The sequence below is a fragment of the Tamandua tetradactyla genome, chromosome 15 (genome assembly GCF_023851605.1).
Source record: "Tamandua tetradactyla isolate mTamTet1 chromosome 15, mTamTet1.pri, whole genome shotgun sequence".
Taxonomy (NCBI): domain Eukaryota; kingdom Metazoa; phylum Chordata; class Mammalia; order Pilosa; family Myrmecophagidae; genus Tamandua; species Tamandua tetradactyla.
Window position 1 is genome coordinate 50,048,147 of NC_135341.1, and position 20,609 is coordinate 50,068,755.

General features: G+C 43.5%; 1 protein-coding gene and 1 non-coding gene across 2 annotated transcripts in view; both read right to left on the minus strand.

The window, feature by feature from the left end:
- The window catches only part of ITGA9 (integrin subunit alpha 9), a 447,613-nt gene that overhangs the window by 405,785 nt on the left and 21,219 nt on the right, over positions 1 to 20,609 (minus strand). The window contains exon 4 of the mRNA XM_077129816.1: positions 15,338 to 15,461. Within this exon, the coding sequence (XP_076985931.1) occupies positions 15,338 to 15,461 (124 nt within the window). The remainder of the gene's footprint in view (positions 1 to 15,337; positions 15,462 to 20,609) is intronic.
- On the minus strand, positions 8,955 to 9,025 carry TRNAI-GAU (transfer RNA isoleucine (anticodon GAU)). The gene has a single exon. It is a non-coding gene; the product is annotated as a tRNA-Ile (tRNA).

Genomic DNA, 20,609 nt, shown 5'->3' on the forward strand with positions numbered 1-20,609 from the left:
GGTACGTTATACTCGAAAAAATTGCATGAGTTTTCCAATTTATATAGACAGAAATCAGGGGAACATGTGTGGCAATGGATGTTCAGGGTGTGGGATAATGGTGGGAGGAATATAAAGCTGGATCAGGCTGCATTTATTGATATGGGCCCACTAAGCAGGGATTCTGCATTCAATGTTATAGCTTGAGGGGTTAGAAAAGGCATTAACAGTCTGTATGGATGGCTGGCTGAAACATGGATCAAAAGGTGGCCAACATTACCTGAGGTTGAAATGCCAGAACTGCCCTGGTATAACGTAGAAGAGGGGATCCAAGGGCTTAGAGAGATTGGAATGTTAGAATGGGTTTATCATGGAAAGCCTGCTCATAAACCCCAGGAATGTCAAGAGGATGCACCTTTTACCAAAACTGTGAGAAATAAATTTGTGAGACTAGCACCATCATCCCTGAAGAGCTCTGTAGTTGCACTTCTCTGTAGGTCAGATATTACTGTGGGAATGGCTGTCACTGAGCTGGAATCCTTAAACACAATGGGGATGACCGGATCCTGAGTTGGCAGAAGCCAGGTGGCAGCACTTTAATCGCCAAAGACAAGGTGGACATGGCTATCATAACAGACAGCAGATTCAAAACAGGAGTCAAAATAATCTGATTTGCAGAGACTTATGGCACTGGCTAGTAAATCATTGGGTACCTAGAAGTGCAACAGATGGGCAGTCTACTAAATTATTGTTTGAGCTGTATAAACAAAAGAGTTCTAGGTCAAGTGAACAGAAGTCTAACTTGAATTTCAAAAACATACAGTCATGGCCCCTTAGTCAATTTCCAGACTTGAGATAGTTTACAGATACAGAGCCCCTTGAATGTGGGGGAGGCCAGGTCCCTTTGGGGGAGAACCCTGTTACCCTGCCACAAATTTATATCAGTCAGTGTTGGGGCTTATGAAGGTCAGGTGATTCATGGAGTTTTAGCTCAGATCTGTCTCACAGTGGGTCCAGTGGGCCCCCAGACCCATTCTGTAGTTATTTCCCCAGATCCAGAATGCATAATTGGAATAGACATACTGAGCAACCAGCAGAATCCCCACACTGGCTCTCTAACTCATGCAGCAAGGGCTATTATGGTGGGAAGGCCAAGGGGAAACCACTAGAACTGCCCCTACCAAGCAAAATAGTAAATCAGAAGCAATACCGGATTCTTGGAGGGATTGCAGAGATTACTATCATTCTTAAGGACTTGAAGACACCACATCCCCATTCAACTCTCCTGTTTGGCCTATGCAGAAAACAGATGGGTCTTGGAGGATGACAGTGGATTATCATAAGCTCAACCAGGTGATAACTCCAATTGGAGCTACTGTTCCAGATGTGCTATCATTGCTTGAGCAGAGCAATACGTCCCTTGGTACCTGATATGCAGCTATTGATCTGGCAATAGTTTTTTTCTCAATAGCTGTTCGTAAGGACCACCAGAAACAGTTTGCTTTCAGCTGGCAAGGTCAGCAATGTGCTTTCATTGTCCTACCTCAGGGGTATATAAACTCTCCAGCCCTATGTCATAATCATGTTCGCAGGGACCTTGATCATTTCTCCCTCCCAAAAGACATCGCACTGGTCCATTATACTGACGATATCATATTGATGACCTAGTGAGCAAAAGTAGCAACTACTCTAGACTTATTGGTAAGGCATTGTCCAAGGACAGGAGATAAATTCAACAAAATTACAGGGGCCTTCCACCTCAGTGAAATTTCTAAGTGTCCAGTGGTGTGGGGCATGTTGAGATATTCCCTCTAAGGTGAAGGATAAGTTGCTGCATCTGGACCCTCCTACTATCAAAAAAAAGGCACAACACCTAGTTGGTCTCTTTGGATTTTCGCGACAACATATTCCTCATTTGGGTGTGCTATTCCGGCCCATTTATTGAGTGACCAGAAAAGCTGCTAATTTTGAGTGGGGACCGAAACAAGAGGAGGCTCTGCAACAGAGAGCCAATCATGTTGGAAGTATCAGTGGCAAACAGAGATGCTGTCTGGAGCCTTTGGCAGGCCCTTATAGGAGAATCAGAACACAAATCCTTAGGATTTTGTAGCAAAGCCTTACCATCTGCTGCAGATAACTACTTTCCTTTTGAGAAACAGCTTTTGGCCTGCTACTGGACCTCAGTAGGGACTGAATGCTCAACTATGAGCCACCAAGTTACCATGAGGTTTGAGTTGCCTATGATGAGCTGGGTGATGTCTAACCCACCAAACCACAAAATTGGGAGTACACGCCATCATAAAATGGAAATGGTATATACAAGATAGGGCCAGAGTAGGTCCTGAAGACACAAGTAAGTTATATGAGGAAGTGGCCCAAATGCCCATGGTCTCCATTCCTGTCACATTACCTTCTCTTTCCCAGACCAGAGCTATGGCCTCCTGGGGAGTTCCTTTCAGTGAAGTAACTGAGGAAGAGAAAACTCAAGTCTGGTTTACAGATGGTTCAGCACGATATGCAGGTACCACCCGAAAGTGGACAGCTGCAGTGCTCCAACCCCTTTCTGGGTGTCCTTGAAGGACATTGGTGAGGGGAAATCCTCCCAGTGGGCAGAACTTCGAGCAGTGCACCTGCCTGTTCATTTGCTTGGAAGGAGAACTGGACAGAGGTACGTTTGTATACTGACTCATGGGCTACTGCTAATGATTTGGCTGGATGGTCAGCGACTTGGAAAGACCATAATTGGAAAATTGGTGACGAAGAGGTCTGGAAAAGAGGTATATGGATAGGCCTTTCTGAGTGGGCTAAAAATATTAAGATACTTGTGTCCGACGTGAATGTGCACCAGAGGGTGACTTCAGCAGAGGAAGGTTTTAATAATCATGGGATAAGATGACCTATTCTGTGGATACCAATCCGCCTCTATCCCCAGCAACTCCTATCATTGCCCAATGGGCTCATGAACAAAGGGGTCATGGTGGTAGGGATGAAGGTTATGCATGGGCTCAGCAACATGGACTTCCACTCACCAAGGCTGACCTGGCTATAGCTACCGCTAAGTGCCCAATCTGCCAGCAGCAAAGACCGACACTCAGCCCCTGAGATGACCAGCCGGCTACATGGTGGCAGGTTGATTAAACTGGACCACTCCCTTCATGGAAGGGGCAGCGATTTGTTCTGACTGAAATAGACACATACTCTGGATATAGGTTTGCTTTCCCTGCACGCAATGCTTCTGCCAAAACTACCATCCATGGACTTACAGAATGTCTTATCCATCATCATGGTATTCCACACGGCATTGCTTCTGATCAAGGAACACACTTCACAGCAAATGAACTGTGGGAATGGGCACATGCTCATGGAATTCTCTGGTCTTACCATGTTCCCCATCATCCAGAGGCAGCTAGATTGACAGAACGGTGGGATGGCCTTTTGAAAACCCAATTACGGTGCCAACTAGGTGGCAATACCTTAAAGGGCTGGGGTAATGTTCTCCAGGAAGCTGTGTATGCTCTGAACCAGCATCCACTGTATGGTGCTGTTTCTCCCACAGCCAGGATCCATGGGTCAAGGAACCAAGGGGTAGAAAGGTGAGTGGCACCACTCACTATTACCCCTAGTGATCCACTAGGAAAATGTTTGCTTCCTGTTCCTGCGACCTTGAACTCTGCTGGTCTACAGGTTTCAGTACCAAAAGGGGGAGTGCTTCCCCTAGGAGAAACAACAATGATTCCATTGGGCTGGAATCTAAGACTGCCACCTTGTCACTTTGGGCTACTCATGCCCCTGAATCAACAAGCCAAGAAGGGGATTACATTACTGGCTAGGGTGATTGACCCTGACTATGAGGAGAAAATAGAACTACCAATGGCTCTGAAACTTCAGCAATGAAGGTTTGGGTCGCCCCACCAGGCAAAGAACCATGGCCAGCTGAAGTGCTTGCTGAGGGTAGAGGGATCATGGAATGGGGAGCGGAAGAAGGTAGTGATCAGTATGAACTAAGACCATGTGATCAGCTACAGAAACGAGGACTGTAATGCTGCTTTGTTCATATTATAGTATTTAAGTTATAAGATACCAAGGTTAAGAATGAATATTACCCAAGGACTTGCACTCTATTCTGGGAAGATTTAATGTTTTCTCGTTTTATGCAGGACAGTTGAGTATTACTAGGCAAGGAAAAAATGTGTCTGTTATTGTTTTCTATGTAGAAATTAAGAATGATTTAAGGTGATGTGTATAGCTGCCAAGTTGACAACGGGTGGACTGTCATGATCAGGTTCACGTGACAACTTGGCCAGGTGGTGGTGACCATTTATCTGGTTGGGTAAGAGCTGGCCTGTCTGTTGCTATAAGGACACTTCATAGAATTAAATCATGATCACATCAGCTATATCCACAGGTGATTCCATTTGAAATCAGTCAAGGGGAGTGTCTTCTGCAATGAGTGGTGCTTAATCTAATCACTGGAAGCCTTTTAAGAAGGATTCAGAAGAAAGAGGTTTTCTTCCTGCTTCGGCTGGTGAGCCTCTCCTGTGGAGTTCATCCAGACCCTTCGCCCGAGTTGTCAGCTTCACAGCCTGCCCTGCAGATTTTGGACTCTACATTGCCCCATGGTTATGTGAGACACTTTTAGAAATTTTATATCTACAGATAGTTCCTGTTGATTCTGTTTCTCTAGAGAACCTTAGCTAATACATGGAAATACTAGTGGCCAATGAGAAGGAGAGGAATGGTAGTACAAGTTTTTTTCTTTTTATTTATTTTTCTGGAGTGATGCACGTGTTCTTAATTGGGTAGATGGAAATAGTAGTGGTCAATGAGAGGGAGGGGTAAGGTGGATGTTATGTAAGAGCTTTTTCTTTCTTCTTTTTATTTCTTTTTCTGGAGTGAGGCAAATGTTCTAAAAAATGATCATGGTGATGAACAAACAATTATATGATGATATTGTGAGTCACTGATTGTACACCATGTATAGAATGTATGTGTATGAAGATTCCTCAATATAAAAAAATGCAAATAAAAAGAAAAAAAAAGCAAATTGTACAGGCAAATATGGCAAAATGTTAATAGTTGGTAGATCTGGATATATGGGTAGGGAGTATGTTGGAGTTCTCTGTATGGGTTTTGTATTATTTTTACACTGTCCTGTAAGTTTGAAATTCTTCCAAAATAAAAAGTTTAAAAATTTAAATTTACTTTAAAATTTAAAAGTATATCTTATAAAGCCAGAAACTTACAATTAAGTGAGAGGAAGGGATTTTAAAGGGAGAAAAGATCCTTAGAAAATGTTTGATAATTCTAATCCCATCTATTCATTTTACAGATGAGGACACTTGTTCAGAGAGAGCAAGTGGTTTATTTAAAGCCACACAGTTAATTAGCCTCAGAACCAGGACTTAAAAGCAGAGTTCCTTAATAAAATCTGCAGATGAAAAAAAATTAAGTATTTTTTAAGAATAATGAACAGAAAGACACAAGTGTCAGAGAAGATTTGGAGAGAGAGATGTACCTATTCACTGTTAGTAGAGAAAGTAGAGTGGTGCAGCCTCCCTGGAGGGCAGTGTGGTGGTTCCACAGAAGGCCAAGTATAGGGTTGCCATATGATCCTGCAATCCAGTTACTAGGTATCCACTCAGAAGAACTGAAGGCAAGGACACAAATAGACATTTGCATGCTAGTGTTTATGGAGGCATTATACACAATTGGCAATGGATAAATATAGTCCAAGGGTACAGCAACTGATGAGCAGGAGGACCAACCAAGGTGTGTGCATATGATGGAAAATCAGGCAGCTGCAGAAGAACGAAATCATGAGGCATGCAGTGAGGTGAATGAACCTTGAGGGCAATATGTTAAGTGAAATAAGCCAGAAATGAAAGGGCAAATATTGAATGGCCCCACTAATTTAAACTAACTTTAATGAACCCATCCTGAGAATTGAATTCAAGAACTAGGTTATTGGGAGATAGAAAATGGGGAGGGATTGGGCAATTTGATTAAGGAGTATGGGATGTTGTATTAAGCTAGATTCCTAGATTATAAATTCTTACAGCAGTTACATTTATTCCTGAGTTTTAACTGTTATCTCTAAATTCTAAGATGCTGTGCTTTTTGTGTATAACCTGGTAGTTTCCTGGAGCTTTGGGTATCTGTGTGACATCTGAGACTCAGAGTTAAGGGTTCTGCAGCTCTATACTATCTAACTTAACTTATATTAGTCAGCTTATTTGCATACCATAATTAAATGGAACCATGAATAGGGAGTAAGATCTTGCTTGTTTGTATACCTTGGTGTGATGCCGTCATACATCCCAGAGTAAGCTGGGCAGAAGATAAAAAAGCATTCTCAAAATCCCCTTGAGGAGGCTGGGGATAAAGGTGGAAGCATTGGGGACTGCCAATTTGATGGGACAGACCCTCAATCTTGGGACTTGCCATTATGAAACATATTCCTGCAAAGGAGTCCCTTAAGGGACAGGAATAAAAATGTGGAACTGTTAAACTTCCCCACCTTGGGAATTTCTTATATTCTCTCAAGCATTAGAGACTACCAATTTAAAAAGCCAAATCTTCCATCTTTCCCCTATGAAGCTTACTTTTGCAATGGTAAATCCAAGCCTACTTATAATTATGCCTAACAGTCACCCCTAGAGAACCTCTTGCGTTGCTCAGATGTGATCTCTCTCTCTTTCTCTAAGCCAAACTCTGCACATAAACTCACTACCCTCCCCACCTATGTGGGACATGATTCCCAGGGGTGAAAGTCTCCCTGGCAACATGGAACATGACTCCCAGCGAAGAGCCTGGTCCTGGCATCATGGGATTGAGAAAGCCTTCTTGAGCAAAGGGAGAATAGAAATGAAACAAAATAAAGTTTCGGTGGCTAAGAGATTTCAAATAGAGTCAAGTGGTCATTCTGGAGGTTACTCTTATGCAAGCTTCACCCAGATACTGAAAATTGCCACAGTATGCAAAGCCCCAATCAACAGTATTCCTGAAAAGCCTAAAGAATACGATGGGCTCTATCTACAACTCTATAAAAGTTTTACTTACTAAATTTATTTTTTCAGAAACTTAACACCTCAAGACTGTTTCTATGCCAGATAAGCCCTGAAACCCAGAGGTACCAGTCTCTTAAAACATCAACCAATGTCATTCCTCTACCACATTAAGGTCAACACCTCTTTCCAGTGTTAAGTTAAACTGATCATTGCCCAGATATCCCTGAAGATTTAGAGAATGATCAAATGAGAGGGGGGAGGCGTAACTGAGAGATTAGGCTTGAACAAATGATTATCACTACTGAATCATTATATGGATGTTTCTTTTTAGTTTCTAGTATACTGGAACAGGCGGAAGGAAATACCTGAAATTGCTGAACTGTAACCTTGATCTTTGATAATAACTATATAAATATATAGCTTTTAATACGTGACTGTGTGATTGTGAAAACCTTGTGATGGAAACTCCCTTTCTCCAGTATATGGGAAGACGAATAATAAAGACATGCATGAAAAAATAATAATAATAATAGGTTAGGAATATGGGGGAAAACACCCCTATGTAAACTCTGGACAGTAGTTATTTAATCATCTTTCATCAATTGTAACAAATGTAATGACTGTTAAAAAATTGTAGAATTACGAAAAAGTGTTATCAATTGTAACAATTTTCCACACCAATGCAAGCGGGTTTGTGGGGTGGTGTATGGGAATCCTCTATTTTATGCATGATTGTTCTGTAAATCCACAACTTCTGTAATAAATAAATTATCATTAAAAAAAAGTAATGGACAAAGAAAGAAGAATCAGAATAGTTTGGGGCAGCAGAGAAAACAGATCGCTTTGGTGACTGATATTAGTGGATGAAACAATAAATCAGGGGGAAATCATCATCGGTTGTTGATATAGATTAAATAAGAAAGTATCCCAATAATTACAAATTTTTAAATTTCCCAAGAATTCCAACTGTTTTTAGACTTTCCTTTTGCCCCGATTCTTATGCACACTGTCCCTAAGCCATTCCAAAAACTTGAAAAAGGTAGAGTATTTAAGATTTCTGAACTTCAAGAGCTTTTCCAGGCAGTCAGAAAGAGTACTGGGCACTACAGAGATGGAGATGGTTGCTTTTAGAAAATAAATTTGATTTAAAAAAAAAAAAGCAGGGTTCCTGACCTCCAATCCACTTCTATCCATTCCATTCCATCCACATCATCAGGCTTCACAAAGCACATTTCCAGTAATAACATTCTCATCCTTAAAATATTGCATTTTGTTGCAATATTTATTGCAATCTTTAAATCATTTCTTCCACATAGGAATATGGGGACCCATTTTGTGAACTCTCAAAGGTGCTGCGACCCCATTTCAGAAGCAGAACCAAACAACATTGAGCACAAAAGAACGTACATTCAACTTCCTGTACAATGTGCCATCCTTCACCTCTCCAAAGAAAGTGACACTTGACATGGGACAGTCACATTTCAGCAAGAACCCAGCTCAGGACCGAGTAGAGCTTCTCTTTCGCAACAAAGTTCTTAAATAACGGGTAAAACATGGATGGTCCAGATGCTGCTCAGTTATTAAAAGCAAATGCCTGCCTCTCGCCTTTCTCACCTCTGTCTTTGTGAGAGTGCCCACATGTCCTTTCACATGTGTTCTCAATAAATTTTCTGCCTGCTTACTCTAAAAAAATAACATTAAAAAAATGCAAATGCCTAGAACAAGGGAAGTTTCAAGAGGCAGAGCATATCTGCCTCCCAGCTATGTTTTATCAGGGTAAGGGGACAAGCCTGCTCCCTTCACCTATAGGGAACTGTTCAAAGTTTTGTTGTTGTTGTTGTTTGAATACTGTATGGTAAGGGTCACATTTCATTCTTTTTCCATGTGAGTATCCCATTATTGAAGCACCACTTGTTGAATTTTTGGTGCTTGCTTGTCTTTTCCTTTGTTTGTTTGTTTTTTGGGAAGTACATGGGCCGGGAATCAAACCCGGGTCTCCTGCATATCAGGCAAGAATTCTACCACTGAACTACCCTCGTACCTCCCGTGTCCATAGTTTTTGAGTCCACAACTGCAAAACTGCAACATGACATGAAAAGTCTATAGTGTAGTGTCCTAAAAATTCTTAAGATAAAATGATGTGAAAAAAAAAAAACAGTGGATGTCTCTCTGTAATGGGCCACAGCACCCCCCATAATCACAAAGAAAATCAACATTGCAATGGGGCAAGTAGCTACAAAAAAAAAACAAAACAACAATAACAAACCTACATTGAATGTAAAAGTCAGCTACCCCTCCTCTGCTACTTAATAATCTGTGACTGTCATCAACCTTCCTGAACCTCAGTTTTCGCATCTGTCCACCGGGATAATAATTAACTCACCCCACTATGACGGGACTATCCACCAACACCTGCACCCAGTACATGCTCAATAAATATTAGGTGAATCTGAATCTGTTCATTTCTTGGAGAGAGATAAACTCACACTCATCACAGAGATACACAATCTTAGAAATGGAGACCATTCTAAAATTTGAACATCTATAAGGAAAGTATTTGGAAATGCCGTTTAAGCAGTCAATAATTCCACACAATGCATGGAAACGCATCTGAAACTTTTGCCCAAGATAAAAAAAATTTGGCACCCAAGGGAAAGCTTGATGGGCTCCCTGAGCCCCAGAGAGCCGCTATCAGAGAACTCTGGCCTCCCTTTTCCTTCTGGACCTGGCTCTCCCCAGTAGGCACCCTCCCAGTCTCTTCCTCAGGGTCCCTCGCTAACCTTAACTGGCCCTGATATAGAAGTACCTCCTCTCTTTTTTCAATTTGCTGCCTTTATTTAAATGAGATAATGTTTATGAAAGTTCTTCGGAAACCATAAAATCCTTTGTAAATGTAGAGATCATTAATAAAAATCTATGAGCTTGTTCTTTTGAATTTTTAAATGGATCAACTTAGCCTTTTACGATTCTCTCTGAAACAAAACAAAAACAAAACTCAAGTCAACTAAACTAAACTTCATTGTTTTTCATTTGTAAGTGGCTCCTGATTGATTTTTGTCTCCTATGGAGCCACAGCCTTTCACATTAGAAGGGCAGAAAAAGAGCTCTCTTCATCTGGGTGGGTGGGTGATTTATTTCCTTCCTGAGAACTGATCAGACTTAAAAGTAGCAAAGGGTGCCTGCTCATGTAAAAAAAGAAAAATTCGCAAAGGCATATTAGGAAGGAAAGGCCAGCCCCACCCATCCATTCTCTAATAAGAAAGAGAGTGGTACAGAAATCTTTAGAAATCAAGGAACAATTTTAAAGAGCAGTAAACTTTGATAAATTCAGACCCAACAATTTCAAAATCCAAGAGCACTTCAAACACGGCATGCCTTAACTTTAGACCATCTACAAAAAGGGGGGAGAGTGCTTACCAGGCAAATAAATTATACAAACATGATTTTCAAAAGTAGTACTGTATTTAAGAAACTAACCTTTTCTAGAGCTCTTAAAATCATTTTACTAATTCCCAGTTTTCAGGGTAACTATCTACTCACTAAAGCAGGATCCGAAGATACCATCTGAGAATGTTTGTATTATTATTTTACATGAAAGTTAATCAGAAAATTCACATTTATTGAGTGTTCCCTCTGAGCTTCGTACCATGTTGCTTTTATACCTCAACACAACAACTCTTATAGGTAGGTATTACTCTTCAGAGCGTCACCCAGTTAGAAAGTAGGAATGCATGGGTTCAATCAAAGGAATAAGTAAGTGGTATAGTCAGATTCTGAAAGTTAACTCTAATAAACAATGGTATCATAATTGCCACTAATTGCATTTCTCTACCAACAATTTATCTTGAACACTGTTTATTAATTTAGCCTGAATTGCCCTCAAATTATTCTATATTAGTAAGATTTAGCCATCAAATATAAAGATGACTGCAGATATAGCCTCACTCCCGTCAAGTTCCAGATTCTTGCCTCAGTAAGCTCAAGAGCAAAGAACGAAAGAAATCTCTGTACTTGATTTTACAACAGGCACCCACTTAACTTTTGGAAGTTCTAAAGACTTACAACTTGGTCAATAAGTCAATAACATATTCTAATGCACGCTCTTCATTTTACAAATCATCTTCCCCACATCATTCCACTGAATCTCGTTCTTACACATTCTGATAGAGTCAAAAGACATATTGCAGAAAGAAAGTTGTTCTATCAAACATCAATTGTTTCAACTTAAGCGTGTAAGCCCCATTAGTTTATTTTACTTTATGTCCTCAATCCACTTTACTTCCCATTCCCTCTACATTTCCTAGTTCCAAACAGGATATTGTGGTAGCATTTGCCACACAACCAGAAACAGGAAGCACCTGATAAGTATGAGAAAAATGTACGTGTGCCAAACCAAAGACCAGTTTTCTAAGAATGCAAAAGCTTGAGCCATTCTGGAAGGGTGTCCACACATGTAGAGGCTCTCCTCAATTAAACCAACCTTCCAGCATTCTGAGAGAGTCCAGGTGACCCTCACAGAGACCCGCCAAAAGGTCACCGTTACAGAATAACATGGTCTTCCTGAGAACTTTCACCTGCATTTCCTCATGTGTTCCTCACAGTTACCCCAGGAGGTAATGCAGGGGAGGCATTGCAGCATGGAAGAGGGGTCATCGACCAGGTCTCCCACACCCCCTCTGTGGTCTTTCCACTATTCCACAGGAAATGCAGCCAGGGGCACTCCTTCACCCTGCCCTGCCACACCCCAAGACCAACAATGGATTCTACCATCCCTCTTTCATGGGCCAATCAGATACAGATTTGAGGTGGGTCTGTCTCTCCAGTCATAAAATGGAATGACCCAGTGTGGCGCAACAGTGCTCAGTGGCAGAATTCTCACCTGCCAGCTGGACAGCCAGGTTCAATTCCTGGTACCTGTCCATGCAAAAAAAAAAAGAAAATCCTACCTTCATGCCACCTTGTTCTTAGGTGCAAGCCCTTGGAGAGGGGCCTGAGAGTAGCATATTACCCTGGAAATCTTTCCCCACACAGCTCTCCCACTTTTAAAGCATCATATTCTCTCCCCATTCTCCTCTGTAGTAGGTGAGAAGGTTTTTGAGAGCTAGGACTGTGTTACTTGGGTTTTGCCTAGCTGGCATACAGCATGGTGCTTGATAGGTACTTAATAAGAATAAGTGGACTCTAGATTATTCCTGGTACACAAATAAATCAGCCTATGGTGATTAACAAACACTTTCTAAGCACATAGTACTGGCATATATATAGGTTGACAAGTATTAGTTTACTTAATATTCTTCAAAGCTTCAGAGGTACGTCAGGCACAGAGATTAAATAACTCATCCAAGGTCACACTGACAACAAGCCATAGAGCCAGGACTTGAACTTTGGCAGAGTGGGTCCAGAGTCTGAGCCCCGAGCTACTATGTGTCACCTCTCCACTGTACAGTCTATGAGCAACAAAGTGGAAGGGAAAACTCGGCCTTGAGCAAGCCACTCCACTGCTCTGGATCTCAATAAAGACAGGAGGCTGGTCTAAGTGACATCTGAGTGCTAAAATACTTCCACTGAACTTCGCCAGAATGGGATCCCCACCGGGAACAGAGAGCAGTTTCCTGAATCAATGAGGCTTTCCACATTAAAAGGAAATAATGGTTGCCTTAAGAGCCAAAGTAAGTTCATTTCGGACCACAAAAAAGAGAGGTAAAGATTCCCAAAGCCACCAGAGTACATGCATGCCTCTCACTGTGGCGTGAGTCGGCTCATCTGCCCCCACTCCTGCAACCTGGTCTTCCAGAGAAATCTGAGCATCTGCTGCCCCCCAGCTCATGCAGGGACCAAGAACCACAGGCTGCTCATATATTCCAAAACTCCCCATCCCAGCTCCACTCCTTACTCCCCCCTGGCCAATGAGTGAGCTAGGATATGGAAGTGTGTACGCATGGCCATGAAAAATGATTGGACAGGGACATTTTGTTAATGTACTGGCTAGCTCCATTTGGCCATCAGTAAGTCCAGGAAAAATAAAATAAAAGGGCAATCCCAGAGGCCTGAGCCCATTCCACAGGCATTGTTGCATGAGGAATTTAGGGTTTTCTGAGAGCCCTATATCAATCAGCTATTATTGCACAAGAACCATGAAATTCACATGTCAAACAATAATGAGCATTTATTTCTCATTCATGTATCTATAGATCAGCTGGGGCTTGGCTGATACATTTGGGCTTGAACTGCAGGTTTGGTTCAGGTCTGTTCCCCATGCCTCTCTTCTGGAACCAGCAAGCTACGCAGGGAATGTTCTTCTATAGCATGGATCGGAAGCACCCAGAAAGGCAGGTAGAAATACGATGCCTCTTAAAACCTAAGCTTGTAACTCACACACTCTCATGTCTGCCTCATTCCATTGAGAATGAGACCCGTGGAGCAGACCTGAGCTGAACGTGTCAAGCAAAGAAGCAGGGAAGACAAGCAGGACCTGCTTTTCAGGGCATGTTCCCCTCGTCTCATGATTATTTCTTTGGGATAATTCAGACAGTCACCCTTTCTGAGTTTGTGAGGATCATTAACTGGCTTTTATTTCATTCTCCTTTAAGCTGAAAACTCCAAAAGACAAACAAAGTGACACTGCCACTAACCAGTGGGGCACAAAATGGTTTGCTGAGGTGAGACACACATGAAATTCAAAACGAAGCTCTACCATTTACAGTGTGGGTGACCTTGGAAATTTACTTAAACTCCAACTCGCAGTTTCCTCATGGGTAATAGGAGAAGAACTCTAATTCTGAAGTAGAGCTCCCAGTGCCCCACCCTTATCCCCTCAGTCCTTACAATTTCTGTGCATATGGCAACTGCCAGCATCCACATCTCTTTGCCTGAGAGCTTTCTCTGGCCACTGGAGCCCACTCAGCCCGCAAACATGGCAGGCCAGAATTCCAGACAAAGACCCCAGCTCTCTCACCCCACCGCAGGATAACCCTGAAGTATGTTCTGTGCTTGCTCCCAGAGGTCCCCAGAAGGACTGACCTCCAGTGGCCCATGGTGCTAATTTGCTTGAAGACATACTCTATATGGACTGCCTTCCCTTCCCTTTATCATTTCCCCATTCCCCTACTTGTGTCTTCTAAAATACCTTCTGAAATAGACAACTTATATTCAAACTCAAGCAAAGAAAAGTACCTATTCTTCAAATGGCTTTATAAGAATAAAATGAGAGAATGTGTGTAAAGTACAGACTAATAGTAATCTAATGCTCATCCCACAATTGCTTAATAAAACATAGTTTTAAAATATGAGTCATGATGGTTATGCTTAGACAAGGATATCTGATCCAAGCTCCCATCTTCAAAGGAGTTTTCTGACGCTTACAGTGGTATATGGAGGAATTATCAGGGACAACTTGTCTGTTTCACTACGCATTGTCTTCCGGGAAAACCGAAGTGCTGGTCCTAATGCATACCTATTTTTGGGCTCAGTAATCACCACCTCCACTACTCCTACTGACTCCCTCACTTTTCCTCAGCCTGATGAGATACCCAACTAGTTCTGTCAAGGGCGCTTCCCTTTTCTTCCTGGGGAAAAAGGAAGAATAAACAGGGACAGTCAAAATACAGTCTTGGCTCATTCTCTGTGTATCTTATACTACCTAGTCTTTCCTCTTCTGATTGGGGAAATACAGAGAGAATCACGACCAGAGTTTGACATCCCCATCCAGTCCAACTAGAGTTGGTCAACTGGTGGCAAAAGAAAAGTAAAGAAAGTAAAAGAAAAGAAAGGAAAGGAAAGAAAGGGAAGGAAAGGGAGGGGAAGAACTTTCTGAATCCTTAAAGCTCAACTTCAAGTGGGATAAATAATGACAGACCCAATAGTCTTCAGTGCCCATGTGGTTGAAGGTTTTAAGCAGATAGCTTAAGAAAACTCATTTTTCTTCTAAGTCTGCAAGTGCTCCCTGGCAACTCATAAAGCCCACATTAAGGATGTGTCCCTCTCCTGGGCATTTGCCAGATGACAAGGAAGGTCAGACTTTGGAGGTTATGAAATGACTGAATGTTCAGGGTGATAAGTTTCTGTCAAGCTTTTGTTTTATGAATCCCGGGTCCTCTCTTCCCGCTGCCTCAGGACACCTGTCTAGAGCTGCAGCCAACAGAGGTGGGCAAGGCTGGGCAGGGCCTGGGACCACTGTCCCCTTCATACCTGCTCATTACTCGGGCAGGGCTTCTGGGCACCAAGCGACATGGCCCAGGGCAAACAGTGCTGCCCTCTCATTAGTTTGGAAAACTCGTGGAGCTGGGAGGGGTAGAGGTGGGGTTATTTAGGACATGAAGGGGCTAAGGGGAGGAGGGAGGGTCACCGCTCACCTTCATAGCACGGGATCAATGTCCTGCCTTTGGCCTGGAGGTTGGATGGGATGATGTAGCAGAAGCCGTGCGGCAGGATGTGATCTGTTTCATAGTAGATGTTCTTCCAGCGATGGGCACAGGCCTAAAGGGACAGACAGAGAGGGTTCAGAGCAGAAAAGCTGGCCCCAAGAGATTATAAAGCAGATACCTGGTAGTTGTGTGGGAGAAGAAAGGAGCAGAAGGTCTGGAAAGTCATCTTCTCTCCCTGCTCTGAGCACCGCTAAGCCCTGCCCTTGTCCTCATCCTCATGGAGCTTTTACGTTACTTGGAGGAGACAGACAATAAAAGATGAGAGGGTTTTAACTAGTGCTGGATGCTGGAATGGGAAGTAACAGCATGTGGGAGAGAGAATGTGGGCGTGGGAAAGAGAGTCTTCACTTGCGGTCAGGGACGACCTCCAGGGTGAGAACGAAACAACCAAGCTGTGCGCAGAGGGAAAAGAGTCCCAGGAGGCTGGAATATCAGATGCAAAGGACTCAAGGAGAGAAAGGCTTAGAGGGTCAAGAGAAAGAAAGGAGAATAGGGTGGAAAGAAAGGGAGACGAGGTCAGAAAGTGGGGCAAGGTCGAGGCCACCAGGGGAGGTCTGTAGGCCATGGGGGGGCTACTGGGGACACTGTAGGCCACAGGGACCAACTATGACTTTAGAGCACATGCAACGAGAAGCTCTGGGAGAGTTCTAAGTGGGCGAGTGACGTGGAAAGATAACTCGGCCTCTGTGTGGAGACTGCGGGTGGGCAAGCACCCAGATGAGAGGTGATGCTGGCCTGGACTGGGACGGAGGCGGTGGGAGGGACAGGAGGGGAGAGCTCCAGGATGCAGGCTGGAGAGCGTGCCAACAGGCCCTGGGGAAGGATGGGTGTGGGCAGAGCAGAAATGGAAGAACGGGAGACCAAGTACACCCAACACCCACCTAGAGAACTGCAGGCCAGGGTAGTTCTGCTGGGCGGGGCTCACCAGTGCATATATTCATTCATCAGGTATTTGCTAAGCACCCAAGCTCTATACTAGGCAGCGAGGATACAGCAGTGAACAAAACAGCGACAGCCCTTCCCTTGGGTGAGACCGGTGAGGAGACGGACTCCAGGACCATCACGAAGGAACGTGTTGGGGAGAAGCCAAGGAGATGAGCGGCCCCTCCTTGGCCCATCACCACTATTCATGTTGCCCACTCCCTCACCAACTCCTGGAGCTGTGTCAGAATCATCAGGAGACCTTATTAAAACACAGAGGGCTGGGCCCCATCCATAAAATTCTGATTCAGCAGGCCTGGGGTAGAGCCTGAGGATTCCCATTTCTAAGCTCAGGGGCTGCCGATGCAGCTGCTCTGTGACCACACTTTGGAGAACAAAGAGCTAGGTGTTAGGCAGAACTGTAAGACACCGCCAGGGTTTGGCTGTTTGTTTTTTTACCTACAGAAACACTTCAGCACAGGTATTAGTAACCAGAGGTAAATATTTGTTGATGGTTCTCTTTTTGGAATAAATTTACATACACTGAAATACACTAATCTCAAGTATACCATATAGTTACTTTTGGCAAACACACACACTCATGTAACCAAATCCCTAGCAAGATATAAAATGTTCCATCTCAACAAAAAGTTCCCTCCTGCCAGGAAGTACCTATTGCGGGCAGGCTGGTCAGGGAAGGCCTCTCTGGAAGGAGGTGACATTCGGGCAGAAACCTGAAGGAAGCGAGGGGACCAACTGGGTGGAGATCTGAGGGGAGGTTCAGAGCAGAAGGCCTCAGGTGGGCACGAGCCTGGCACGCATGAGGAGGTGAGGAGGGCTGTCTGAGAGGAGCAGACACAGGAATCAGCTTAGGAGAATGGTCCTGCAGTAGGCACCTCCCAGCACTCTCAGCCCTGGGCTCAAACCTGCTAGGAGACACCATAGGGCAGAGTTGTTCCCCCTGACAGCCCCGGGATCCTGTTCCAGCAGCAGGAACACAGACCTGGCTCATCCTTCCACCCTAGCAAATACACCCCTGCTTTACACCACCAGAGAACCCATATAACCTCACACTTGGACATAACTGCTGATTCTGGTTATACATGCATGCCCCTGAACATCTGTGTGCTGATTTGAAAGGACGTATGTCCCCTAGAAAAGCCATATTTTAATCTAAATTCGATTTCATAAAGGCAGAATAATCCCTATTCAATACTGTATGTTTGAAACTGTAATCAGATCATCTCCTTGGAGATGTGATTTAATCAAGAGTGGTTGTTAAACTGGATTAAGTGACGACGTGTCTCCACCCATTTGGGTGGGTCTTGATAAGTTTCTGGAGTCCTATAAAAGAGGAAACATTTTGGAGGATGAGAGATTCAGAGAGAGCAGAGCAGAACGACATAGCCACAAGAAGCAGAGTCCGCCAGGTAGCTTTGGAGAGCTCAAAAAACCTTTGGAGATTAAGAAGGAAAATGTCTCCCGGGGAGCTCTCATGAAACAGGAAGCCAGGAGAAGAAGCTCGCAGATGATTCTGTGTTCACCATGTGCCCTTCCAGATGAGAGAGGAACCCTGACCTTTCCAGATGAGAGAGAAACTCTGACTATGTCTTCCATGTGCCTTCTCACTTGAGAGAGAAACCCTGAACTTCATCGGCCTTCTTGAACCAAGGTATCTTTCCCTGGATGGATGCCTTTGACTGGACATTTCTATAGACTTGTTTTAATTGGCATATTTTCTCGGCCTTAGAACTGTAAACCAGCAACTTATTAAATTCCCCTTCTTAAAAGCCATTCTATTTCTGGTATAGTGCATTCCGGCAGCTAGCAAACTAGAACAATCTGCATACACACCACAACACTAACTAAAAGCTGTTGCCACTTCCTAGGGTGGCTGTAACCAGATACCACAAACAACAGAAATTTAGAGTGCTGTAGACCAGTTCAAAATCAAGGTGTCAACTGGGCCATGGGCCCTCTGAAACCTGTAGAGGAGACTCCTGTTTTTTGGCTTTTCTAGCTTCTGGTGGTGGCTGGCAGTCCTTGGTGTAATTGGCTTGTAGCTGCATCACTCCAGTCTCTGCCTCCATCTCCTCATGGTCTCCACCGCTGTCTCTGTCTCTGCATCTCTCCACTTCTTAACAGGACAGCAGTCATGCTGGATTAGGGCCTGTTCTACCCCGGCATGACTTAACTGCATGTATCTGCAAAGACCCTATTTCTACATAAGATCATGTTCCCAGGTACTGGGGTTAGGATTTCAACATATCTTCTTAGGGGACACAATTCAACCTGGGACATAAGTCAACCTGCTCACTAGGGACAAGTGGGGGTGTACGCTGTGCCCAGCGCACTGCATTTCTCATGGGCATTCACCACTCACTTCTGTTATCAGTTCACGTCATTCTAGCTAACAGACACATCTTCTTAAAATGCTGCATTTTTAAATAATCAAAGTTTTCTGCATCACTGTCTCCCTTCAAGCCCACTGTTTCTGGAGGCTGTCACACTCAACATGTTTATGGTCTACATTGGACCTTTCCCACAACCCTGGCAGATGGGCATAAGAGATATTATTAGAATTCCCATTTCCCATATGGGAACACTGAGGATCAGAATGCTTTGCCCTAAACCACCAAGCTAGCAAGTGCCATGTACAGGACTGGCATTTATGGTTTCTGAGTCCTCGCTGTCTCAGTAGGAAGGACTTTCCAACCTAAAATGCTCAACTCCAGCCTGAGAAGCCATCAAAACCCACTGCCTGGGAGAGTTCAGGTAGCTGCTTGTTGTCCTCACAGCTCTCCCTGCAGGTCCCAGAACCCCTGAAATAACCGCTCTGGGGTCGAATGGAATGCCCAGGGTCATAGCATGAGTGAGGGGCTCATGGAGCCTGCTTACCTCTGAGGACATTCTATGATGTGATCACTGCATGCCAAGTCCCCAGCTATTCTGTCCCCATAGCCGACCACCGCCAGAGGCCCTGGCCAGGTTGCCCTCTGTCCAAAGGCAAAAGATGACACACCCTGTTGCACCTCGAGACCTGAGCTCATGCACATGCTGCCTCTTGCCTTATGACATTAAACTACATAAAACCATCCATTTTCACCCCTTCTGCTACGAACCACCTTCATTTTTTCCCACATGGTGCTGTTTGTTTTTGTTGTTGTTGTTGTTGTTTGTTTTGCATAGGCAGGAACTGGGAATTGAACCCGGGTCCCTGGCATGGCAGGAAAGAACTCTGCCTGCTGAGCCACCATGGCCTGCCCCCACCTGCTGCTGTTTTATGAATGTTCCTCAACAGACTGAAACAATATGGGGCAAGGAACAATAAAAATAGATCACTAAGCAGGTTATCACGCCATATAGCTAAGTAATTGGGGATATTTCTAAAAACAATTTCGTTCTGGCCCAATTCTGATGGCTTGCAAACTTGAATCATTTAAAATTATTTCATTGGGGTAAATTAATTATATTCTAGTTTATAGATTCTGTAAAGCCCTTGGCTTCTAGGGCTTAACATGTTTTATTGTACTGTGTTGGAGGGACTGTAGCAAGAGGCGGATGTTTATAATGGTGCTATCTGACAGCTAGATGCAAGCCAGGAGCTTATTAGGAAGAATTTGCTGCATTTGATGTCCATTTTATTGTCCCTCTGTATTTTTAAGTGCCATAAACAGTTTATGGAATGGTCTTGCAAAATTCCTAGAAGATACAAATACTGCACTTCACACTACACTGAAATTAAGGCATTCTGTGAGATCAGAGATCAAAGTACCAAAGGCAGGAAAATAAAGAAAAGTGTCTCTGAATATAAATTATAGAAATAAAAGACCATGGCTAGCCCTGATTATCTTTACATATACACATATGTCAATCTGACCCTTACATAAGAAATGAAAGTCCTAGGGATTATCTCTAAAGCATTAATGACTCCATAATTCTCTCCAATTTAATTCGGCCAGGCCAGGGGAAGCAAGGGCAGGGCAGGGAAGAGAGAGGAACAGGAAAAGGAGATCATGATCATTAGTTCTTTGAAAACAGCAAGACTTGCTAAAACTCCACTAGATTCAAAATGGTTACCAAAAAAAAGAGAGGGGTCTTGGACAGCTGCGAATCTCAGAACTGGACATATTTCAGGTTATAAGAATTGCTATAACTCCCAAGAGAATAAAAAGAGGAAGAAAAATGAATACCTTATTTCAAAGATCTTCTTTCATCGTATAGAAACTGAGCATATTTCTCCTGCGGCAGTGGGTACTGGGTCTCTCCCAATAGCTCA